This window comes from Varroa jacobsoni, unplaced genomic scaffold (assembly GCF_002532875.2).
Source record: "Varroa jacobsoni isolate VJ856 unplaced genomic scaffold, vjacob_1.0 scaffold_527, whole genome shotgun sequence".
Classification (NCBI taxonomy): Eukaryota; Metazoa; Arthropoda; class Arachnida; order Mesostigmata; family Varroidae; genus Varroa; species Varroa jacobsoni.
The window spans coordinates 102,273-120,385 of NW_019213429.1; the positions used below are offsets into that span (position 1 = coordinate 102,273).

The 18,113-nt window shown below is 44.8% G+C and overlaps 1 protein-coding gene across 9 annotated transcripts in view; it reads left to right on the top strand.

Moving 5' to 3' along the window:
• The first annotated feature begins 10,918 nt into the window (after window positions 1–10,918).
• LOC111261172 (uncharacterized) overlaps window positions 10,919–18,113 on the top strand; it is a 109,095-nt gene continuing 101,900 nt past the window's right edge. For all 9 annotated transcript variants that reach the window (XR_002680822.2, XR_015311379.1, XR_015311380.1 and 6 more), the window contains exon 1: window positions 10,919–15,179. Coding sequence is in view for 6 of the 9 variants with exons in the window: in XM_022834465.2 (XP_022690200.2) it covers window positions 11,201–15,179 (3,979 nt within the window). In the remaining 3 variants the exon portion in view is untranslated. The remainder of the gene's footprint in view (window positions 15,180–18,113) is intronic.

Consider the following 18,113-nt stretch of genomic DNA (forward strand, 5'->3'; position numbering starts at 1 on the left):
GCTAGGAAGCTGAGGGTCCTTTGAGTTCTGCTGACATCATCGTCCTCGTGACCAACGTCTTCACGATCAGCAAGGCGAGCCGCTACTAACCCTACCGTGGCCGCGACAACATAACGTAGCAGTATTGTACTAGACGATGATGGTAATGATCGTCATCCTTTCATCTAATCTCAGCTGGTGCTACTTTTGTTGCTAAGCTGGAATGGTCGGCGTCTGAACAAATGAAGACACTCCAGAAGGCTGGCGCCTGTAGAAGGGACAAACGGATGAACGGACAAACAGGTGAACAGAAAGAGTGAGAAAAAAGAAAGAAACAAGAAGGTGGCTAGAGTAGCCAGAAGGAAGCAATGCGGGGAAAGCCAGAAATGAATGGGGGATAAAAAGTGGACTAAGTTACTTTGCAATTCGATTCGTGGTTGTCCGATTAGGCCGAATTCTGCTTGTTTTCTTTTCTTTTTGCCGCGTGTCTCGGCTAAGAAAATAGCTAGACAAAGGCATGGACAAACGATGAATCGACCGAATCTTCAGTGGTACTACCATATTGGCCTATATAACTTGTACAACTTTCTACTGTTCGACTGGAACAGCAGATGCGGAATCAGAACTTCATGCGGCCGTAGTTCGAAGCCGTATGCTTTCATGAACATGAGGATATATTCAGGCACATGTGAACGAGGTCATACGTTGGAACTCAAGTGGCTTAATTTACTGGCGAGTAACAACGCACCTAATCATTTTTGCCCATTGACTTGTCATTCGTCATTAACAAAATTTCAAAGGAAAAGTTAAATACTCGCTAAGGATTAGATCAACAAGATGGTACGGTACATGCAAAGAAACCCCCTGGCTGACGAAATGCCACGTTGAGAATTACAACCGGATAACTTTTTTCATATAGCTTAATAATAATAAATTACTAGATCCATAAAACAACTACATTTTCGAGCTTTTTTGGCACCAATTAGCCACGTACCAACGTTTAACAGACACGGAAAGCAGAATTATACCGCTCTCCCACTACATACTCAACTTGAAACATATCACATCAATGAACAAACGACCTTTTTTTCACAAATGTCATTTACTATGTGTCGTTTAGATTTTAACGAGGGTACTGGCTTCAAAAGTGGATTTGTAAAAAATGGTTATTACTATTTATAATCGCGTTGATATTAGGCGATCATGAATTTCGGATATAATTGTTAGATATGATGGGGTGGCTCAAATGGCGAGCTCTCAGGCAGCGAAAGTACGTGGGCAATGTGTTAGACAGGTACGTCGTACCACTTTTTCGGAAGTAACACTTCTATATACCAGACAAATGCAAAACGTTCGTGTACCTGCAGTTGAAATAGAACTCTCTAGGCCAGATCAAGCCGTGCATTTGGCAAAAACAGGTAAAGCAGATAGGCGATACATTTCTTTTACATGAATTTCCTCAAAGGCTGTTTAGTGTCCCGCGCGCAACTATTGGGATTTTGCCCTTTCGATAGACAAGGGGCTTGTTTTGGAACCTTGCTGAGCTACCACAGTACATTCCATTGAAGTACAGGCACGCCAAATCGGGTGACAACTATGAGCAGATTTGACCTGTGCTTATCGGTCTGTTACCGCAGAGGAAATACATTGAAGCGTACGCAGATACAGTGTGTGATCTGGAATACATTCGATAGAAATTATCGACATAGCTATCAAACAGTTGACTGCCACTGTGGCTCATTGGAAGAAACAGACGTAAATAGGAGGCATTATAATGACCGCCCAGATGTTTCCCAGCGCTAACAGATCTATAACTTGTTCCTAGTTTGACGTATCGCGGGTAACACTACTAAATATCACATGACACCAAATGCCGCGTACTCCAGTAATTTAAATCTAAATCAGTTTTAACACATGAATAACCTAGTAAGTTTGTCGCAAAAAAAAAAAAGTAAAAATTGGCCTACCATACATGTCGACGACTCATCAACCTTCTGATCGTAGATTCTATATATACGTATATATAGGAACAATACAGTGGCCTCTAATTGATTATTTTCTAAAGTCATCGTTGTAGGACTATATCCCGAGAAAACTATCGTAGTCCTTACTGGTTCGACTACGCAGTACAGTTGTATATTGTAATAGAATATCCTGAAAATTCTCATAACGATTGATGTTTAGCGTCGAAGATATATTTCGATACTAAAAACGTATTTTTCTAAGGATAAGCTAGTTCCACACGCGCAGACGTTCACGCCTTCGAAGGAGATGGCACAGAACTCTACAAAGAGCCCAGAAGTTAAATTCAAAGTGAAAAAATTATTTTTTGTTCGAACGCTTTGAGATTGTTACTGCAGTTGCACTGCGGTGCCCCGCATTGGGGTAGACGTCCATTGATGTCATAGCCAGACGTTCGACCGCTATTAAACTTAACTGACTTCTGCTTCGTGGCGAGAAACGCTCTATCAGCAAGACTATCCTCTAGCCTCTATGTAATCCTTTGTTTGGCTAACTCGTACGCAGATACTCGAAAATACAAAACTTACAACTTGCGTATTCCTGTTTCCAGACGTTTGAAAGCGGTCCTGGTTGGGGTGCATTTACAATGATTATTCTTCGACTACAATGATAGAACGCACATAAGACTGTGTGCAAATATCTTAAAGATTATGATTTTTTATGCACTATTGTTATTATTATGGTGACGATTTATTTTTTCGTTGACAGGAACTTGTTGAGTTTCTGTGGAAAATAAAATATTTCTTTATAAACGCGAGCATCAGTGGATCTTTCCGGTTCCGCCAGGACCACAGCTAACAAGAACAGGCATTCTAATTAAAATTGTCCTACTAGATCAGCAAGCTTTTAGTGAAATACTCTATGGTAGAGCGTTGTTTAGCTACTGTATTATAAGCCAGGTTTTTTTAAGCGTATGAGTGTAGAGATAAGTGTATAATGTTTGTAGTCTAATAGCAACGTACTTGCAGATAATAGGCCGTGTTCTGAATCTCTAAATAACCTTTACGTTGGTGAGGCTAGCGACGATAAATACGTGCGACGCGGTTCTTGTTGCAAAAAAAAAGTCGCAAAAAAAAATTATTTTTGAAAAACTTGGAGGCAAATGAGTATTTGCGAATGAAAGTTGGGCCGCAGTTGTCTGGATTTGCTTTGCGGTCCGGTTTAAATACGGATGCGAAGGTACCTCAGCTTATTTAAGAGTAAAGTTTTGCAATTTTCCTATATCTAGATGAAAATATTCTGAAAAACTTTGTGGTCTCCATTGCCGTTCGGGATATCAGCATATAAAAAAAAGAAATTCAAATCTGACGTTACATGTTTTTTAAACCTAGAAGTTTTTCTTTCAATAGCCTAACTTTGCTTCAGCCTGAATTTGACAAACCGATTCGGACATTCGGCGTTTTTTTTTCGGTATGTAAAAGAGTACAATCTATCGTATCGGGCCACGTGTCTCTACTCCACTATCTATAGTACGTCAGCCTAATACCGTGTACGAACGATCTTGACAATAGCACTACTTTTAAGTAATTGATTATGTTTGTTTGGCTGGAAGCCTAGCAAGAATATACGTTAGCTACCGATTTGCCCGGCGAAATGCCTTGTCGTTTACAATCACGGTCGTGCAGAATCGCATCCTCTTTGCGTCACTTTTTCATGTTCTATTGTCTTTTACCTTGACCTTTCCGAGGCCTCTGTCAAACCTCGTTCTAACAGTGCACCGGCCTCTGTTGCAAGGTCATTCTAGCTTTCACGCCCTTTTCTACGCTATCCACCGCAGCAGGGTCGAAGTGAGATCCTTTGCGCGCCTGGATGCTGCTGCTTTCTTTTGCTTTGTCTTTTCCAGAATCCCAGACCCTTAATGCAGACCTTTAGTACGCGTACGATTATTCTCGAAAAGTTTTCTTTGAACTGCTTTCGTTCTCTAGTAGAGAAAAAAGAGGAAGTTTAAAGTAGGAAATAAAAGCTGTAACGTAAGAACTGAGCTGGTTCTGAGAACCTCTCGTGAATCTGCAAAACCTGCAATGAGCTAATTTACCAGAATCTTATGTGGTGGCGGACCGTCCCCTTGCTACAGGAGTCGTTAGTCTAATTAAGTAGCGAAGCAGACATAATGATATCGTATATTTTTCGGCATAATCGCTGTTCCAAAAACTTGATAAAGGAGGAGGCTAGTGGCGATGATTTGTGCGCGAATGCGAACCAGAATTTCGAAATATCTAGGGGATGAATATTCATCGTATCCCACGTTTCTGTAACAATCAAATTCAACATTTCGCAAGCGGTTTTAGCCAGCTGTTTGCGAACTTCCAACCACAACTGAACAGGCCACAACTGATCGAACTTTCAAGATTCCCAGAAGGTCGTGTCTAATTAACGCAATGATCTAAGGCAGCCATAACCCAAGTGCTCTTCTATAAGGCGATGCAAGCGCAAGGCAGAGCCGCTAACCTCTTTCCATGACACGCTTCCTGCCTTAGTTTCTCATTACTGCCACCATAAGAAGGCGGACAGAAAAAGATATAGAGTAAATTGATATTACACGATTAGATCGCGAAAAAAACCTTCAATGGCCAATGGAGGTGCAGGCGGCTAAGAGTGCAAACTACTGCAGCCACAGCAGCTGGTGGCTAATGTGGAAAGGATTCCGAGAAGCGGCGTCTCAAAGACTCCGCTTGTGCGCTCCGTCGACCTTGAAGGCGCGGTAGCACCTTGAACGGCGGAGGGCCTCTGCTCTTCACAAGACCCCGGCTTCTCCCACTTCCGCTCTCAACTTCCCTTACTTCTTTTCTTGATTTCCCCTACCTCCGCCCTCGACTTTCCTCACCCCTACGCCCCTTGGTGTCCAAGAGATCCTTGTCTTAAAACTTCTATCTTAATTTCTCGTGTGTCTCCCTACTTTTCGCTATGTTTGGATCTGTCTCCGTTGATGTACCATGACGTCGAGCTTGTGTCACGCACCTGCCGTCGTGTGTTGAATATTTTAGGATTAGTTTTCAATGATCGGAGACAAAATCCCGAGAAAGATATCGTTGTGTTTCGCTAACAGAGAAATTAGTCAATCAGCACTAGATGAATGGTATCTGACAATCAGTAGTGTGTGTATTTGGCCTTTGCTGGACCTGCTTCCTCAGCAACTATATACATATCTCTTATATAACTGTGATGAATGAGCGAGTTAACCAACTGTCGGTGGGTAATCCATTCTTCAATACATATGTATATATAATGTTTTCGGTCAAATTCTATTTGCACTTTATTGCCATGATTTACAATCGCTATCGGTTTGGTGAAGATTCTATAGCCCTGCAATTTTCGATTGCATACTATATTAGTATGGCAAACCACTTACCGTTCCATACTTTCTCCGTCGTACCTGCTTTAGTTTTCCTGTTCACACATCGCCGTGACGTACTAATAGAATAAAACCTTACCGGGATGGCACTTGATATGGCCAGATAATGGAGCTAACGATAGGGCGAGCCGACCTAGCTGCAAAGCTTTTTAGAGCAATATAATTTTACTTCGTTTTCGTGACATGGCATAAGGTGGGGCCCAGGGAACGACAACATTCCTAGCAAAGCTCTGTTTTTCTTTTAGGTTTTACATCGATCGCCTATCCTTAACACTAACAATGCCCATATGAGCAGGTAGAAGGGGAGACCGAACGATCTTGAGCATGCGACCTTCAGATCAATGTTAGTTCCGAGAAACAATAACAAACACACGGTCGGCCTTCTCACTGACTACTTCCCAGTTGCCGAAATATGCGGTATTTCGGAGAGTTTCTACACGAAAATACATTTCTGTCACTTATGAAAAAAAATTCGATTTGCTGTCTACATGCGCCACATCTGTGAACGGCATCCATATTGATAATAGCTTAATCGGGCTAGCCTGGGTTAGAAAAGGGGATCCACTCGACTGGCCTGGGCACGTCCGTTGCCTCCTTAGCCTACCATCATAGCGATATACATTGTATACAATATCTGTATAGCCTCACTGCAAGACATCTAAGTTGAGTTCAATATAATTATGCTAGGGTAGATTATGAAAGCACATGACTAACCCACAAAACCTACGTGGGTGTTATTTACGATAGAGCATACTGTTGGGCTGTTATTCATTCAACTGAGTTCAACGAATTCTGGTGTTAATTTACGCTTACTAGATGTCCGGTGACTCAATGTTTCGGTTCGACGTTAATAACTTGTACAATGCAACCTGTAGCAGTATGAATACAATGATGTATACAATAATGTGCTTGATAAACAGCAATCTATCTGACGGCAAAATGTAGATCTGACCTTTTGTGCCTCGTACGGATAGATGCATGTCTAAATTTAGGAGACCGAATGCATCGCGGAGCAGCGTAGTCAATCGCGATCACCCCCCACTCTACGAATCTTAAAAGTTTAGCGATTCCCCACTGTTCGAAAAATGTACAGCTTCTGAGTATGTCGTAAACTTTTCACCATGGTGTGATAGACTTAGAAAAGACCTTGATAGCCACCCCCGGAAGACAAATAGTCTAACAGATTTTACCAAGTTCGTCTGCTTATAATCACATGCTCTCACCTCTACTTAATAGATATTTGGAGTTCTGCGTACGGTACCGCCGTTAGGTGTTCTAACAGACGGTTCCATCTCTGCTTGGTCAGCGTGGACGGTTCAATGATAGTTACCAGTCTATATATCGACACATGCAGATTTATCTGATTCGAAACAGAACTGGCCAACGACGACTAAAGCCAGCAGTAAAATTTTATGTCACTATTTCAGTAACCGCTTAACTTGACGTTACACCTGGCTATCGTCATTTTTTACGCTGGCATCAAGAGACAGCGATGAATAGAATCTGATTTTTGCCAATTTTATTCCTGCTTAAAGGCCTTAAAGGATGAACTTTGGGGACACGTTATAGTCTAGATAGTTCACTTCATCCTGGGAGCCAGACAACTGCCTGTCTAATGGAACTCTATGTCTAACGGTGACATCGAACGTAAAATTCGAAATATAAAAGCCTTAAAACACATCGGAAAAAAGGAGGCTCACCATCTAGATATATAGATACGAAATATTTCTTTATTTAATTGAAAATGTTGTGTAGCATGTGTCGATAAGGGTAACAGGAAATCTGTGTATGAGTGAAAATATATTGCAGCCTCTGAGGTGTCGGCGAAAAAAATATTTGCACCCTATAGTAGCTAGTAAGTGTCCTTAAACAATATACGGGGATATACATATATTAAAGCCATATTTATTAAGTTTTAGCGTAAAAATTACTATCCAGACCCATGTGACACATTAATAAAGCGCAGCTGAACATCAAGAAATAGTGGACTTGTGCGAAATTTAACTTTGTTTCGATTTAACAAGTTGGACGATACATTCATCATCAAATATATCTCAATGTACGTACTCACCCCAGTTAGCGTTGTTTCGAGGTTAGAGATCTATGGTCATACTTTCGTCAACTTGCCTACCGTTTAGATTGTATATGCAAATTAAACCAGAGATAGTTGCAGAGGAAATTCGCAAACCCGTAGAAAGCCTGTGGCAACCATATCGATGACGTTACAGACCAAACTGGAGAAACTAGATTGCTCGAACGCTACTCTAAAGCCGAAATCGAAAATGCGCATATGTTTATCATTCAAAATTCTGGAGAGGAAAAATCATTTCACTACCTGTCCAAGCGGCGTACACCTATTATCAAATGCTTTTCAAGTAAACACTGCAGACCACTATCGACTCAACCTACTTCTCGAATATCTTTGGACAGTTAAACGTTAAGTATCGAGTGAAAGTTTTTCATGCTATAGACTAATGAATTGTATAGTATTTGTAAGTTTCGAGAAGCCAAGTGTAATAAATAGCTTGCAAACTATGTGAATGGTTGGAATTCCATTTTTCAAAGAAGTTGCGTACATAACAAACCAGATAGGCTAGTTATGGAGCAGCTTCCGCTCGACGGTGCGTTCAGCGCGTCGTCATTGTTGTCGCTGGAAGGAATGGGTAAATAAGCAGAGGGGCACGAGGTGTTTCCTATGTTGCTATTAAACTTTTATTTAAAACAAGTGGAATTCAACTTGCTTGCAAGTTTCGATACCTTTGTAATTCTTAAAAAATTATCGTTTACCTATTGCTGTTTCATCGAATTTACTGACAGTTATATCGACTTCGTTAATGTGGCGGCAATTTCATATTCAGAAATCACATTTAGTCTCAAACTCAACGAGACCCCTTTTCCAAATACCACATGAAAGTAGATACATGTATGCACGTAACTTCAATAATGGCTGTAGACAGGTTTTGTCATTGTCATAGTCATAAGAATCAAAGTGATCGTTCTTGCTAATGGATCCTTTTTGTGATTGTGTTTGTCGATGTCCGCCATGTATCTTGGTACGCGCTTCATTTTACAGAAGAAACCCATTCACCGCCTTCATATACGAACCTCATCGGAATCGCTACCATCGTTACTTCGGCAAGTGGCAGCTGGCTCTCGTCGGCCATAACGGCGGAGGCAACAGCAGTAAAAATAGCACACCGTTTAATACACATACTTCACTCCCCTGTTTAACTGTCTTCGTTTTCTTCTTTTTTTCGAACTAGAAAAAGCTTGATTGCCGCCAACTGTGTGACCAGGCATGTGATGATGGCGGTAGGCATAAACGCACAACAAGGGAATTGTGAGAACTTTAAGCTACAGGAACAACAGCAACAGTTGCAACGGTAAAAGCAGTCAAAAGCCGTTCCGTTGTTATACTAAATGTCTGTTGAGATAACAGTAGTCCACTTATTTATCATGTTTTCTATCTTAAAATTCGAGGTATCTAGAATCGATAGCAGCTCAGCATATCGATATAACAGTTCATAACGTAAGCCTTAATGTGCTATGGTGAGCGGTGGATAACTATTTTTTAGAAAAACGGATCAACTCGGAAATGATTCGTCGATGGCCGCGACGTGTCTTGCATCAACTATAACAGCCACAGCGGCAGCTACGGTGACAACTGGCGATGAAAAAACAACGGCGTAAACTAACAATCAACGAATAGTTTCCCTAATGTAAAACACATCGGCTCAAGTAAGCACTCTCGCTGCTTCACAGCGATCGGTTACTAAAAGGTCGTCTTGTGGGTACTATTGCGAAGCGCTTTTGTTGTCGTCGTCTCTGCAACAAAGAAGGGCAAGACAGTCGTCTCCCCGCATCGGTGCTGCCGTCACCGAACGCATTAGCGTCCCCGACATTCACTGGCCGGGTCTCTCGCTCCCCCGATATTGCTGCTGCGTGCGTTTGACAAACGTATCAACTGGGACGCTAAAATACTCAGCTATACAGAAACACACGTCCACATACGCACACATAAGCAAACTGACCGGCCGGCAAATATTGTGGGCTGGGTGATTTAATAAGGATAGCAGAACAGCGATACCAACAGCAGTGGCGGCAGCAGTGGGAAGAAAGGGCGTGCAGACAGTCGAAGGCACGGAAGAAAAAGCAAGTACAAGCCCAAAAAGAAGGGAACTACCGTTGAAAAAACGAAATAGTTCAGAGGCGATCCTTAGTGACAAACAATTTAAGTGGCCGCCAAACAATCGAGATAAATACAAAGAAGAAAGAAAACAAGAGGAACTTTTACAAACGACGGAAGATGTGATGGGATTGGTTTGTAGGAAGCCGCAATAAGGGGCAAAACGAGTATCGGCGACGAAGTTCAGACAAAGAGGAAGAAAGGCCTCTATCATCAAAGGATGTATAATAGTCGCCCTTTTTTCCTCATTTATTCTTTCTTCATTCTTATTTTTGCATGGCTACAAAATCAGTGGTGAAGTAATCGAGGTAACAACAGAAGTATCATCATAGACCCATCAGCGCCATCGATATTATTGTACTACTCACTGCGATTTCCAGTTGTTGCCGCAGTAAATTCAGTCGTCAACCCCAGCGAGTTGGAAAGAAAATTAACTGGAGTCACGCATTCCGGAACAGTGTAAGGTATAGGTACGATAGTGGCGCCAGCTAGCGTAGTCAACATGAGTCTTCTACTCGTACGAAAGCAATGCAACAGCGGGGTGTCGCATTATTGGACGTGCACATAGAACACTGTGAACGACCAGAAAAAAAACATGAGGCGGTACGTATCTTACGTAAGACAACAATCAAAGCTTGTTTCACCCCTTAAATACTAACACATTATCGCTACAATTGCGTTTACCCGTTCCTGTAGCGCGTGCTGGTTGCAGCATTCCCCCATTAGACTGTCCACCCGTACGACAACAAGGTCTTTCTTGCCCCATAGGCTGGAGAAACATTAGAAGCATCAACATCACCATCGAAACATCGTGAATTACATCACTACTACCCGCGCCATTGTTGCCCTCAGAATCAGCCTCATCAGCAGCACTAGGATATGGTTACTTCTGGTGGCGCCTGAGGGGTGACAGAGGTTTTCGGCTCCGCGCAATTGAGTCAATGACTGATCGTGGAATGACAAACATCAAGCCATGAATCCTGTGACTGGCGTACACTTACTGATACAAAGAACAGGCAGCTGGGCGAAACCAACTCGACCTCTGCGTTAAAATTTTGTAACGCTTCTCTGCCCTCAGAAGATTGACAGCCCGACTTAATTGACTTTATGCAATATAGAAATTGGTGAAAACACAAGACTGTTTCATCTTCCGACTAGCGCTCAGTAACAGCAATGTAGCAGCGATCGAATGAGCGGTCGCTTTGCCTCGCGACTGACCACCGGCTGACAAATCCGGCAAAAGGTGTTCGCTCGAAAGGGAAACCGAATAGGTCTATCGCTGCCGAAATTCAATGTGAAGCAAACTTCTTTGCTATTAGTTTTCGCTTCCGTTTTAGTGGCCTATTGCCAAGTTTTATTGTCGTGATTTTCTGGTTCGTGATGGCTACCGCCGCAACTGCCTGATCGTTGTCTATTGCAGATTCCTCTACGCGATCGAAGTGGGAGGAGAAGGGGACGAACAACGATTAAACGAGTGAGCGAACGAACAAACGATGAGGGAGGAAGTCACCGTGCGCAGGAGGAACATTGAGGACGAAAACAACATCGACGACTGCAATAGGGATGCAACAGCAGCAGCGGCGGCGGCGGTGCGAGAGCGTCGACGAAAACATCAATGGAGACAGGGAAAGGAAGCAGACAAGACAGGTGAGTGAGTAAAAATGACTCGAAAACCGCGCGCCATTCTTGAGGAAGCTAAGCCGCTCGAAGGTGGAGCGACGCACAATTTCGCTTTGTGCCGCAATCGTTGGAGACCCTTCCGGACAGCAAGACGATGTGCGGCTTGTGTTTTGCTAAGTATGTCATCAAGGAACCAACAACACCAATTATCATCATCTTGTTATCACCATCGGTATCATCATCAAGCGCTTAGTTCTTACGGCGGCCACAGTTGTGGCGACGCCGACAACTGTGCTTATAGCGCCAGTAACAGCGGCCACCGCGTCGCTGATTTCAGTGACCGCTCTCCTGGCAGCGGTGACAGTAGAGATAGACGCCAGTGTTCCTATTGGCCAGAGAGTCACAACAGCTCACACTGTCCCTATCCGGGCGAAAGAGGCGCTGCGACGGTGTCCCCTTGGCATATATCTCAACAGTGCTCCGATACCGTCTCAGTAATGGAACGCTCCGTTTCATCGCTTTATCCGACCCTTTATGGCCCTACGAGTGGTAGATCGACCTCTCGCAGATATTGGTCCCCCTTCAATAGAAACACTGCTGGGAATATGAGCCCACGCTATCAACGGGTTCACGATTTGATCGGTCCTCCGCCACCCTATACCCGATTTCCTTTGGCTACCTTCAACTCAAACTCTTCAAAGTTTATCCTCCCTGCTAACTCCGACACCCCCGAGCCCGCCGGGTCGGCCTCCGCTGTGTGGCACCATTCCTCTACTGACGCTGCGACTGCTACCTCTGAACGTCCCACTGTCAGCGGCGGTAGCCGCCCCACAAAAAGAACAATAAGTTCTATGCCTACAGGGACTACTATTGGGAAAAGCCAGTATTTTGACCGGGGAACGCATGCGCAGCCGAACTGCTGTTTAGCTGCCGGGCTTGCGCCGATACATAGCACCACCGATGCTCCTGCTCCTACCACAACTGGCGCTGGCGTTGTCGGAGACGGCGATGGCGACCCCAGCGCCTCTGGCGGCGCCGTCGCTGGAAAAGCATCAGCGGCGGCGACGGAGACAGCAGCAGCGATGTCTGTGGCTCCGGCGGTGGATGAAGAGCGTTCGTTTCAGTCGGCTGTGAGCGCCCGCAGTGTGCGCACTCCGTCGCCAGACTACAACAGCAGCTGTAATGACAGTCATTCTATCAATGATGCCCATGCTAACTGCAGTACTATAATAACAGTAACAACAACGGCGAGCGACGAGGCAGTGGCGCCTGCCAGCCGCACTGCTATCGGTCGTGACAAACAGCAAAAAAGAATCAATTCTTTGTTGTCGTCAGCTGCCGCAGTTCGTAGAGATGACCGTAACGAGATCAGAGGATATGGCCTGAGTCACACTTGTGCTGTAGCAGACGGGAAAGTGCAAACCGGAACAGACCACAGTTTATATTTCCGTGGAGATTACACTTGCAGCAGCAGTGAATGTATCGTTACTCGGCAGTGTGGGGGTGAGAGCGATTTAGTAAATGAATGTGATACAAATTCTGCGCGACGAATCCCGCGCCCGCGACTTCTTCATCCTACCAATGACAATGATGGTGATGACAATGCTGTTTCAGTTGCTATTGTCGATGACGTTGTCAGATCGTCTTCGGCCCCTGCGATTAGTCCAACGCGATCAGCGTCGACAGCAGCTCCTATTGATGGTCGAATCGATAGGGAGCCAGCGACTGGATGCGCGTTTGTGAGCGCCACAGTGAACCCAACTGCTAATTTTAGTGGTATTCTGCAACGTAGCATTTCGGAGCGTTCCGCGTCATCGTCCTCGTCGTCCAGCTTTTTAGTATCGACCCCTTTGTGTAATGAGGATACTAGCAAACATCACATTCTAAATCATAATCGTCTAAGTATTCCCGATCACTTTGACCAAAGGGAGCGTTTCAGTGTAGAGGGTGACAGCGGCGGCGGCGATAGCAGCAGCGGCGTCAACGACAACAGAAGAAATAACAATAACCCACCTGTGGCAGCAGCAGCATCAGCGGTTGCCCTAGCGGGGGTTGTTCTCCCCGTGGCGGCGGCTGCCGCTGAGCATCGATCAGCTGTTTGCGCAAATGTCCCATCGCCACAGAAGCAGTCAGCTCCACGCGAGCACTGCCGCTGCTCTTCGATACCTCGTAGCATCCGTGAGTGCCAGCATGAGAAAAAAAGTTTAGAGTTAGAGCGGCATCGCCACTTATCGGAATGTTTCCCGGTGCCATACGTAAGTGCTAGTATTACTAGCACTTCTACAGAAATTGCTTCTAGTGGATTATCATTATTAAGCGAAAGAAAAAAGGTGCAAAAGTTGTCAAGTGATTCTGCGATCGTGAACCCCAATCAGAAGCAAAGTGCTTGTCCTTCTAGCAATGACGGTAGGAAAAATAGAAGAGGAAGGCTTAACATCTTTGGCCAGTTCTCGCCAGTGGATTCGTGTGGTGTCAATGAAGTAGTAACTGAACGCAGCCATGGTGGGCATAGTAATGCCATTCTGTGCAGCCATTCGATAACCGTCGCGGACAGCAGCAACAACGGGAGTGATTGCGGCGACCGCAGAAGCAGCGGTAAAAGCGTTGCGCTTCCGAATTGTGTTAGAATAGTGCCCCTGAGCGGTATAGTTGACCATGGTGCCGATCTGAAAAATTACGACGTTAGCTCTTGCAGTGACAGTTCTACTATTGCTACCGCTAGGGGTGCCCGACAAAGTGGTGGTAGAGACGTGCAAGCGAACTGTGGTATCGGATCTACTCGTGCTGTTGTCGACAGCGACAAGTCGCTTGTGGCTTGTGGTGACGGAGCCGCTGGCCTCGCTGCCGTGGCCTCCGTCGGCCACCCCACAACGGCGCCAACCGTCGGAATCCCCTCAGGCGCCACCCCTAAGGGCAGCGGTGGCAGCTTTGGTGGAGGCGTACAGAACATCAGCAACTCCACCAGTAATAGCAGCAGCCTGCTGGGTCCTCGCCGACCAGCCCGGTCGGGGGGGCGCCGTGCTCTGTTGTCGCTATCGCTTGGAAGCGGAGGGGGCGGTAATCAACGTCGACGACGACAACAGCAACAATTGCAACACCAGAGATCGTCTGAATCAGACGACGAAGAGGGTGGATTTGTGTGCGTCCGAGAGATCCGAGAGGTTCTTTCGGCGCCTTCGTCGCACCACCATCAGCATCTCCTCCAACAGCAACGTAACAGTGACGTCCGGCTATCGCTTCAGGACTTCGACGACTTCCGACCCGATTTTCACCCTCAGCATAGTTACAACGACGAAACTGAAGAACAGCGGCCCGAGGAAGACGGCAACGCGTTCTTCGAACAGCCCGATGTTGTTCTCGCAACATCGCATGGCCAGCTAACGGTGGACGGCCTCCAACCGGGCGGATTCTATGAACCACAACAGCGTTACACCGAACATCTCAATCACGAACGGTCTCGACAGGCGCAGCCGTCATCGTCGTCTCAACAGAGACTCTCTCGAGATCGACACACCAGCGAGCGGGCCGTCGTACCAGTTATGGCGCGTCTCAACGCCAGCTGGTCGTCGGTGAACCGCCAGTGCCGGCGGCAGCATCGGCGCAACGCAAGATGCGATACCCAACGCTTACCGTCCGATGCGCAAGGCTGTTTGGAGGGCGCTTTGCCCCCATACAGCTCACCCCGTCACCGGAACGCCACGGCCGCAGGGCCGGGCTGTCCTGCACCGGGCTGTCCCGCACCGGGCCCGCCGTGTGCTCCATGTCCGTATCCACCGGGTGTAAGTGGTGTCGTTGCAGCACCGGCAGGACTGGCTTGTCCTCGTGCGGGCCGTTACGTTGAAGCTGTTGAGATCGAGACTCCGAAACATTGTTGCGCACTGCTCGTCAATCAGACAATCTCTATTCGGTGGTTCATCCTGATGATCGCCTTCGTCGGACTTTGTTGTTCGCTCGTTGGAACAGTTCTTGGTACATTTCGGATGGGACGAGAACATCTAACCATTTCGCTACTTATGATAGGTGAGTACAGGTATAGTAATGGCTATAGAAGCAGTAAGAAAAATGGGTCGTCTCTGGAGTGGAAATAATTAGTCAAAACTAGCACCGACCCAGGATCAGGGACCGAGTGTCGTGTGAGTTTGCTGGACGTTATAGCTGGCAAATGCTGACTCAAGTTTTGCACTACCTCGACAAATACGTCGATGTAAGGCTCGGTATTGGGAAACGAGATTTACTTACCAACTTCTTAAAAAACGTACTAGCTGCAGCGTTGCTTAACCAATGAAAATTATCTATACTTTTTTCAATGTAGATTTCTTGATCTGAAAGCTTTCTTGAAAGATTTCTTGATCTTGAGTTTGATACCGAGTGAACTATTGTCTGCTAGTTAATACGGCGTGCTACCCGAAACGAGGAAAACCGAAAGTATTATTATTGTGTATAACAATGATAATCGTACCCAAAAAAAATTAGCCAAGTGTCAGTTTCACCGAAACGAAAAATGTGTAATTTATGAGCTCATCCTTTTTTCACTGTAGGTTTATTTGTTAACGTCTTGCCTTTCCAGCTGGAGCCCTTAATGGGCATCTTTTTTGAGCACCCCGTGCATGTTGATATTGATACATTGAAATGTACCACATTAGATGTGGTCGCCAAGCGAATCATCTTGCCTATATTGCTCTTGCTTTTTGTTTGTGACTATACTCCCTGTATATATGACTGCGATAGGTGGTGCAAAAGCGTAACGTCGGCACAAACCGGAGGTCTATTAGACCACAAAGCCTTAAACAAAAACCACAAAAGCTCATGGTGGTCAGTATCTCAGCTTGTCTAATTGCAGCCGTCCTCTGTGTGCGTCAGCTCGCCCCCTTCTTTTTTTTTTTATCTCCGTTGAACACGTGCGACAACCGACAAAGATCAGGAAAACAAAATGATGACAGTGATCCAGTCACCAGAACAATGGTGCGGACATATCGGGGCGTTGTCTTTGATATTACGACGCGTTTGCAGGCGGTAGCAACGGCGGTAGCCCTATGCAACGGCGACTTTCATCCGTTGGATCTGTGACAGAACTGTTCCCTGCGGTTTGTGCGCGTACAATATTTTTGCAACGCTGATAGTAGTAGTTGTAAAAGTAACGGTGGTCGCGGTGCCCGTGCCTATCGGCTGTGGCATTCCAGTGGGATCGCATCACTTGCGGCGCCAAAACGGCTATGTCTGCTTTTACTATCAGTGCTGCTTATGATTGTTGTTATTTCGCCTGTGACTGTCGGATTTTTAGGGGAGGTCGTGCAAGTTTCGAATGCTGTTCTTGCCGACGTAATCGCGACTGTAGTCAGTGTTATGCGAAGTTTGCAGAGCGTTGCTCTGTCCTATCGTGTCTTCAGCTATATATATATATATTTTTAGCATCTGTAGACCATTATATGGCGTACAGGTCTATACAGAACAACACTGTTACAGCCGTAGTCGATGACTGCTTTGCAAATGACAGTATGTTTCCAAATAAAAGAGGGCTCTTTTGCATGGTCACGTGCCATAGAAATGGTGAGGGACGGTTGCTGTTGTGTTAGATACTTCAATGTGTATGTTCGATCAATGCTGACGGCACGACACAGCCTGCCCGCCGAAATCTCTAAGAGATAGCTGACCGACCACCTTGTTTGAAGCCGTACTGAATAGAAAACAAGGTTTATTTTGCTATATGTGTATGTATATTTTTTATTACTCGAATCCTCTTTGTCATCGTTACTATTTCGCTGGATATTTGTGTCCGTCAGCGGAAAAAAGAGGTCGAAGAAAAAAATCAAAATAATGTGTACGATGATGGATCGGATCGTTGTCAGAACAGCAATGCAACTGGTCGAACTGAAGCTCAAAAGCTTGATGAGCTAATAACGATGATGACAATAGGTCAAAGATAGTCCAATTTTTACAGAATGTAGTTTTATCTTGAAAATTTCTAGCTAGTGCACGAATCGTGTTTTCGTTACTTGCATTGATAGAGAGATTGTTTAGTTGACATCTAAATTATCAATCAAATTCGAAGAATTGGCAGCTGATTTCAGCCAACAAACCCGAGAGCACTGTAGGTCCGGCCAGCCTCTGATGAACAAAAATTATCGGTTGCGTGATCGAGCTGAGCATTTATACAAATATTTTCCTTAAGCTGGCAAAGCGATCTGTTACCTGAGAGTTGACCCCAATAGAGCACATGAACTTCTTGTTGCCGAATAATTTTATATTCAACTTCTGTATGCGAATTATATGGATATCTGCTTTTATAAGGAAATAAAATTGAAAGCTAATACAGACAAAGGTATATATATATATATATATATATATATATATATATATATATATATATATATATAGAGAGAGAGAGAGAGAGAGAGAGAGAGAGAGAGAGAGAGGTTTGAAGCAAAGATACTCTGATTCCAGCCCATTGGCGTCGCTGAATTTTCTATGTATGGGATTAGATTGATAAATACTGTTTACTTCTTCTCAAAACGGCAGAATTTTTAGGAATTTTTCTAGCTAGTTGCTAGTTTTCTGACGTTGTTTTGATTACTGTCTTTACAACCACGTTCAATGTTAGTGGGTGTTGGTAGACATAACGATTTTTGCCGATTCTATTGTTGGGACTAAGTGGAATTTGCTCATTCGTGGCGTGACGCACGCTGTTAAGCCGAGAATACGTCTGCAATCTCAACACTGATTAACATTTTTCCAATGACTTTGTGTTCTCACAAAAGTATAGAGATGAAGAACTACGCAAGTTTTCCAACCCAATCGTATCGAAATAGTCAGCAACGTCAAGAGATTGCTTTATAAAACGTTTCAAAATACAACACAAGTGACATTACGGCAGACTATTGGCCACATCGAGCAGGTACGAAACGACTATCCATCAAACGCATTAAGAACTTAAAAAGTATAACTAGACTAGTTAGA